The 8,381-nt window shown below is 35.3% G+C and overlaps 1 protein-coding gene across 2 annotated transcripts in view; it reads right to left on the bottom strand.

Annotated features, from left to right (window-relative positions):
* Nucleotides 1-969: 969 nt before the first annotated feature.
* Nucleotides 970-8,381, bottom strand: part of LOC134851669 (uncharacterized) — a 55,048-nt gene continuing 47,636 nt past the window's right edge. For both annotated transcript variants that reach the window (XM_063867851.1, XM_063867852.1), the window contains exon 4: nucleotides 970-1,274. In XM_063867851.1, coding sequence (XP_063723921.1) covers nucleotides 1,217-1,274 — 58 coding nt within the window. In that variant the 3' untranslated portion in view covers nucleotides 970-1,216. The remainder of the gene's footprint in view (nucleotides 1,275-8,381) is intronic.

Raw genomic sequence — 8,381 nt, 5'->3', positions numbered from 1 at the left:
ACGTTTTCTCTGGTCAATTTTTTTTGCGAAATTTTCCATAAAGAAAACAAAAGAGCATTTTCTAGCTATAGGTATGTTACTGAATGGGCCGTGACTACTCGATCATAGACTGCAAAGCAATGCTTCCTCATAGCTTTTTCCTCTATCTCAAAGCAGACATATAATATTTTTGACATACGTTTTTGTGGTATTTATATTTTGTGTCAAGATTTTGTCAGAAGTTTTTTTTTATGACTCTAATTAGTGTGTTATACTGCGGACTGACTTGCAGTGCATGGATTACATAATAATCATAATCATTTTGCTTCCAACTATGCAATAATTCCAGAAAGAAAAATTGATGTTTATTAAGTCGACCGAATTGGTTGTCCGAGCGCTCCAAAAACAATATGAAGACCCTATTTTGTTAACATTAAAAAAAGGTCAGAAATTGCCGTTTTTGGGGCACTTTTTGGAAAAATTTGACCGAACTGCGTTTTTTCGACGCGCGCTCTCCTCCAATTTTAGTATACCTTAGAGTCAAAGGCGCTTTCTGAAAATTTTAGGGTTGGTCGGCCGAAAATTTATGTCATAAAATAATACCAAAGGGGGGCCTTTGGTTTGTGAGGGGTTCGAATCCCTGAGGGTTGGTGAGGGGGTCGAAGCCCTGAGGGTTGGTGGGGGGAGGGGTAGGGCGTCCACCTTTCTTTTAAATCCGCCCCTGAGTGGAGGTTCAGGAGCAAGTTTAGGGGATGGAACGCAGAAGTTTCTCAGGAATTGAACAAGGATTGCTGCCCTGCTAGTATTTGACGACACACATCCAATAAAAATCGATAAAAAATTCAATGCGTTTCGCAATCAAAAAAAGATTTTCAGACGTCTAAGGGTCAGTATTAATATTCAAAGCTGTGCTTTTATTCGAGCAATCTTGTTTTGCATTTGGGATGCCGGATGACTGTGCAAAATCATCAGGTAAAATGAAGACGGTGGTCAAATGAACCCATTAATTTCACAATATCTTCAAAAATTAAACTTGCACCAGTTTTCTGGGACTTTTCCATGTTTTTCTGGAGCACATGTGTTCGCTGTAGTGTTCAAGCTTTGAGGCGTTCAAATTTTAATTTGAATTTCATTGTGATTGTATCTCCATTATGCAGTTTATGACGTGGTTGGTATTGATTTTCTCGGGTTGATTTTGGCGGCTGGTATTGACTGAAAGATGGCGTGAGATGCTTAATCACCCTCTCTGTTTATACACTAAACTGTACAGGGAGCTCCCACACACCGAGTTGTACCTGAAACAGAATCCTAATAATTAAGAAAAAATTGATGCTTTGAGTCAATTTGGCAGGAAATTAAAATTTCGAAAGGCAGAAATCAGATCAGCAACGGATTTAGGAAAGAAGGCGTATCTCGTGCCTCTTTTTTTAAATAATCGGACTCCCTATTTGGGAATTGAGCCACCTTCACACTTTGTACCATTTTGAAACATATATTTTTGCATGAAACAAACACTTATAGTTTTACTAGGGTGCATTTAGTGGCAAAGTTTTAGTCTTTTTTGCGGACAAATATATACCAGATTTGAGGTCTCAAAAAATGTTTTATTTTTTCAAAAAACTCAAATTGAAATTGCAAGAAAATTTTTAATTCTTATTTTGAAAAAAAAAACAGGGAAACGATCAAAATCACAGGTTTTTGATGGTTATCATCACTGTTTCGTTTATCTGCCAGTTTTTTTAACAGTCTGCGAATATTTATAGCTGCTTAATGGCCATAAAAGCACATCAAAGAAGCAGCTGTTTTGAAATGTCTAATGCTAATGTGACCAAAACAAACAAGAGAATTTCACCTCAAACAAAACCTGTTTCATCTGATAAATATGCCAAAAACTAATCAAAATATTTTACCACGCATGAATTATTTAACATCCAATTTATAATTAACCGATTGTGGAAATGCATTTTAAGTTTTTGTCACTCAGCATCATATTTGAAAGATTTGCTTAAATCTAAGGCATCAGGCGTGGTTAAAAGCATATACTTATGTCATTTTTTGGAAAAAAAATTAAATATTTTGTTTAAATTTTCGGACTCTGAAATAGCTTTGTGATCGGCTTAACCCATTTTTAAATATAATAAGCGTTGAAGATTCAAGTGCCCTCAGAATTATTATGGGACTAGTCAATGAATACGATACGTCGTTAAACCTAAAAAAATTGGTCGAATTGGCATTACGTCAAAATCATTTTGGCAATTGTTTTTTAAACCAAAATTCCTTCTACTGTTGGATAAATCGTACAATTTCTCCCCCCAATCGATTTAAAGGAAAAAAATATGATTTTTTACTGGGATTATTAAGATTAGAACAGAACATCAATCACCGAACTAGCAGATTAAATTATCGGAAATTAGATAAAGCGTCAATTCATTTGACTTTGTAGACTACCAAAAAAAATGTATGAATAATTCTGATTAATTATATTTTGTGCAATCATATGAAATGCAGAATTAATACATGCTTGGGGAGGACATTCTACAGTAGGTCACTTAAGAGAGGGCGGATTCTATGGTTGATCCCTGCTGTTTTTTTGTTTTATTCTCTCAATTATCAAAAAAATATACAATCGACCAATGATTTTTCATGAAAGATCATATAACGCTAAGAAGTTGGATCTACTTAACAATCTCCACCCCTTTCAAGAAAGGGGAAAACTTGTTTAGTAGATCAAAATGGTCGATTTTTCTACCCATCAGAATGCAGCAAAATTAAATTTCTCAATAGAAAGCTCAGTGTTAATTTACTGTGTTTATTTAGAGGGACGGAGATTCTTAAGTAGGTTCCCGTGGGGGGAGGGGGAGGGAGATTGTTAAGTAGATCCAAGACGTTTTCTTCTGAAAAACTTTATATTTGAAGAGTTTTTACCAAGTTAAAGTATGTATGAAGCTGCAGAGCTGTTGTTTTTCCTACTCAACTTACTAATTTTGGTGGTAATTTTACTTGTGATAAAGTTTCCACGAGCAATTGCTCATTAGTGTTTCCTTTTTTGGGTTGGAATGTAATTTTGTGAGTTTGTGTTTGCGCTTCTTTTGAAAAATGCTTTGAGGTGACCCGGCATAGCAACTGAATAAATTCTTTCGGTCGTAATGCTTCAAGGTTTTCTTCAACATTTGTTTTCATCAGGTATCATTATGTTCTTCAAATCAAATGATAAAAAAGAGATTTATTCATCCCTCTGCCTTCTTGTAAAAACTAGCGAACTGTTTTAGAAATTGCGATCAGATCAAAAGTATGAGAATAATTTTATATAAAATTTTTTAAAAACTTTTCTGAGTTTCAATAAACGCTTTGAAGGCACCTTTTTTGGCCGCGCTGATTTTTTAATTTTTTTTTCAGGAAAAAATCAATTGTGTACGCTAATTTTTGATAATTTTTGCGGTTTGACTTTCGACTTTCTAAAATTCAATTCAAATTCATTTGCTGAAGGAAATGCAATTTATGTTTACCATTAACATAATTGCAATTTGCTCAACTTGATGTGAATGACTTTGAATTTTGAAAGTGGCTTCAGTTTTCAAAAACATCAGCGCTAAACAAATTTTTCTACTGATCCAATTTTCTCAAGTTTAGTAAATTTTGTTAAAAAAAGTAAAAAAATAAAAAATCAAATATCTTCAAAGTGATTGATTTCTTTCCATTTTTTAAAACCTGAAAAATGTTCAGGCTTTTTTTATTTCCTTGATTTTTAGAGATCCTTGAATTCTGGAGTCAGTAAAAATCCTTGAATTCGTTGGATTTACTAGAAACATCTGTTTGGGGTTCTTTTTCATCCTTTTTTGAAATTTTGCTTTTAGTCTGCAAAAGAGAACATTTTGAAATTTTAGATTTTTGCAGAGCAATAAAATGTTCTGTTTTCATACACGTGAAGAATTTTCGTAATTGTACCTTTATCAGTTGCTTAGACTTTAAACTAAGAATTAACTGCTGTATATTGAAAACGTATTTGACTTTCTCTTGGTTTCAGCGCTGATTAAGATGATGCTATAAAAATAGGGAACTGAGTTATCATTTTGTTTGCGATTTTTAATTTTTTTTGCAGCAAGTTTTAAAAACCTTATTTAAGGAAATGTGCAAAATTTGTTTCTCTCTCTTAAAATTTTAAGGCTCGTTTTTCAATTTTTTAATGAAAATTTATGCACAAAACGGAAAAGATTGTGCACTGTTGGGAAAAGTCTAGTTACTTTTTTTCTTATGCGGTACCTTGCTAGGTTGGGAGAACTTGTTCAGTAAGAGAGCTTTTTTAAATTGCTAAACTCATTATGCTTAAATATTAAAAGATGAAGGTTTTGCTCGAGAGTTGATGAGTACAATATTATCTAAAGCTGCCTCATTTTTCAGTACTTTGACTATTGTTATGCAAAAATTAAGCAAATACTGCCAAATTAGGCAAAATTATATCTAGCTGCACGTTTCACTAATTTTATCAGCTGAAAGCTCAACTTTTCTAAAAATTGAAATGAGTTTTTCTTTCAAAAAAGGATTTGAATTGTATGAAAATGTTGATTTATATCTTGAAAAACGTTGATGCTCAGGGTTCAAACATGAAAATGATTTCACCTGTGATCAAACATCGCGCTAGTCATCATATCACCGTGCTAGTCATCAAAACAGTGATTGTTACGACTTTCGATACGAAAGTAACGGAATATTTGTGCTCGGGGTGGTTTTTTTTCAGACAAATTTCGACTTTTTAGCTAGCCATACTTGGCGGAATTTTTTTAAATTTCATTTGAAAGCTATTGTTGTCCTGAGCTCAAAATTGAAAAATTATTTCACCTGTGATCATTTTTCGTTAACTTATGAGGGTTTAAACATTGCCATTTTGGCCATTTTGACCAATTTTGAACAATTAACGCGCGATGTAATTCGCGCTATTAACGCGTAAGCGGAGATTTAATCCGTCTTGGAAATCGTTCCAAATTGGTTGAAAGAAGCTTATTTGCCATAATTGATTTGTTACAAGGAGCGAAATCTGTTGTTTTCTACTTGATATGGCGTTTGGGGGACCATTTTCATAGAAAAATTTCAAATTTTGGAAAAAAATTTTCATTTTATTTTCTTTCATTTAATTTTTTTTATGTTGTTTATGTTATTACTGCTCCATAAACAATAAAAGGCAGTCGGAACTTTCAGGGCTTTGCCCTGATACGAGCAGTCTTGTTTTTAGTTTGTTTCTAATCATGTTATTTCAGCAATTATTTCTTCAAGCCGTACTACGCCTAAAAGCAGCTAAAAAGCACAGCTGTACATATTGGTATCAATGAATAGGATATGACAAAATCAATTCAGTTGAACATAATTGCATATTTTCAACTTAAAAATCTACTAATTAAGCTACTGAAACAAAGCCTGAGAAGTCAAAAAGCATTACGCCCAAAAACACGAAAGGGATGTTTGCTTTAGATTTTACAGGATACCAGATTTGTTTGTAATTTTAAATCACTTACTTTGATTTTTGCGATTCGGTACAGACCTTAAATAATTTTTTCTAATGTTTTTTTTCGACTTCTGAATCAGTAGACCAAAACTTTTTTAAGAAAAAAAAACTTGAGGTTTTTGTTTGATTACCTTTCATTACCCTCAGTTTGAGGAAAACAATAAAAATGTTTTTCAATCATACTTCTCAATTAACAAAATGCAAAAAAATAGCAAAAACGGAAAAAAAGAGTTGGAGTAACTAGGACAATATCTAACAACAGTTGTTTCAACAAGAAGTTATTCTGAGATCTTGGAGAACTTCACACCACATAATGCAAATATACATGCCTGTTCGCAACCAATTTTTTTGTTCCGACTTTTTTGTGCTTTGGTGGTTTTTTTAGACAAATGACAAGTTTTGACTTTTTAACTACCAAGTTTGACAGAATTTTACGGTTTGAAAAATGTTGATGCTCAGGGCTCGAACTTGAAAATGATTTCATCTGTGATCAGTTTTCAAAAAATACAAGGATTTGATTTCGGGACTAATTTGGCCGCTATAATTAGCGTTCAATGAGTGATGCCCAAATCTATTCAAGCCATCACCTTAAAGAGAGGCTAGAAGTTGCAAATGGAAATCCTCAGAGGCTTTCCATTTGAAGTTGCACAGAGGCTAGACATTTTTAAATACCGAAGCTTTCGACCAAAGTTAGAGATCGCTCGGAGCATCCAGAGTTTCGCCTTGATACGAGTAGTTTTTTTTAGTCTTTCTGACAAAATTGGCAATTGTTTGAACGAAATTGCTGCCTCGTTTTAACCAAAAAGCGAATATTTCCAACCTATTTCGTTAATTACTAATTTTTTTTCGCCCTAATTACATTTTCAAGGTCCAAAAAAAATAAACACACAAAGTCTAATTTCGCAGGCCACGTTGCGAGATCGAAATTTAATAAATCATAATTGTTCAAAAGGTTGTTTTTATCATCAAAGCAATAATTTGTGCGAGCACAATTGAAAATTCATAAAAGATTTTTCGGCCTCGTTTTGGTTTGAGGTAGATCGGTTTCGGGTAGCTGGTTGATTGGCAACATTTCTTTCCGTGCGTAAACTTACCGTAATTATCGGAAAAACAAGTCAACAAAGAATGTCGAACTGACATAAATTTCGCTATTTAAAAACAGAATTATGTTAGCCTTCTCTCTTATAAATTGACTGAAAAAAAAACTAAGATAGAAATGAATAAGTTTTCCGAGTTCTCAGATTGAAGTCAAAATTAGAAAAGTTTTGATGTCTTGTTGAAAATATTCTCAATTGTCCTAAAAACTCAAACCCAATAATGCAGTGTTCGATTACTAAATTTTGTAAATTTTGAAAAATTATTAAGTTGTGTAATAAGTTCCTCCCATCTGCACCCCAGCTGGTCAAGGCCAGGGGCAATGGTTCTGACTTTATCAAATCATTAGAACTGATTCAAACGAAATGAAAGTCACCACCGGGAACCCGTTCTACCTTTCCGAGGTAGCAGTGGTGGTCATGACGCTACAATCTGCACAATTTTGCCTCTTGATTGTACGCACCGGGGCAACGCCAACATGACTTGGCGGCTCGGGCATTGGCCTTGCTTTCACCCAGGAGTATCGGTGCTTCACATAACAGTGATTGATCATTGACTTTCTAACAGAGCACCGGTAGGAGCAGAGCGGACACTTTAGCACCTCATCACCCGTGCTAGTGTCTTGGTTTGATGCGAAGGATTGCCGACTCAGTTGCGGTGCTGAGACGGTCGATTCTGATGCGCTGATCAGTTTCACATGCGGGTGACAGTTTTGCATGTGCTTTGTCCAACCGCTGACATAGACATAAGTCTTGTTACAGTCGGACAGAGGGCAGTCGAATTTACCCTTTTTGGACCCCCCGTCGCTGGGCTGCTGGGGGATCTCTGCAGTTCTTTCAATTCCTTTAATAGTTTCAGATCTTTCAGTTCCTTTAGTTACAGTTCTTTCATTTCCTTTAGTTACAGTTCTTTCATTTCCTTTAGTTTCATTGTCACTACTAGCGGAGGTCTGGACCGAGGGTGAATGATTGTCTCTGAGATGCCTATACATCTCTTTTTTGCTATGAAACATTCTACCACAGTTTTCATTAGCACATTGAACTGTTTGCGTCCTCTTGCCGATAGCATTTGCTTTAAAATCCCCGCCGTCTGTGAACTTGAGTTTGGTAATCGGATTATGCAACCAGTTATCCTGGTCGCACTTGGTCTTGAGCCCATGGTTGTCAAGGTCAACCCTGAGCTGCCTGACCCAATCCTTTTGCCAAACTTTAGCACCTTCAAGCAGTTCATTCAAGCTATCGACCCCGATGTTTTTAAAGGAAGCATACAGTTGTACCCTTCTCCTGCATAGTTGGTGAGCGACTGGCGTTGTTTTTACTTTTTCATTCAGTTCCTTTAGTTTCATTTCATTTCTGGTTTCTAGCCTGAGACACATTCTTTTAGCGCGGTGTATAACCGCTTCTAATCTACCAAGATCTACGCATCTGATGACAAGGGTCTCTAAGCCGTATAGAAGGACAGGCTTTAGGAATGTCTCAATGAGGAGACCCTTGTTCCTTAGTGTCAGCCTTTTAGACACCAAGGCCGGTCTAAGACGTAACATTGCTATTCTTGTCTTAGAGATGCGAGCGCTTATAGCCTTTTCAGCGCTCCCATCAGATGCTATGATGCTGCCGAGGTACTCAAAGTGATTAACCTGTTCTACCTGTTCACTGAGTACATTGATAGGGACATTAGTATTGTCTTTGGTGTTAATTACAATACTTTTAGTTTTTTCGACAGAGATTTCTAATTGAGCCAATCCAAAAGTTTTTGCCATCTCATTCAGCGACTTGGTAGCATTTGCCTGATTGTCAGAGATCAGAGCCAG

The sequence above is a fragment of the Symsagittifera roscoffensis genome, chromosome 7 (assembly GCF_963678635.1).
Source record: "Symsagittifera roscoffensis chromosome 7, txSymRosc1.1, whole genome shotgun sequence".
Lineage (NCBI taxonomy): Eukaryota > Metazoa > Xenacoelomorpha > Acoela > Convolutidae > Symsagittifera > Symsagittifera roscoffensis.
Note: the sequence above shows the minus strand (reverse complement) of the source record. Positions and strands in the feature narration are given on the sequence as shown.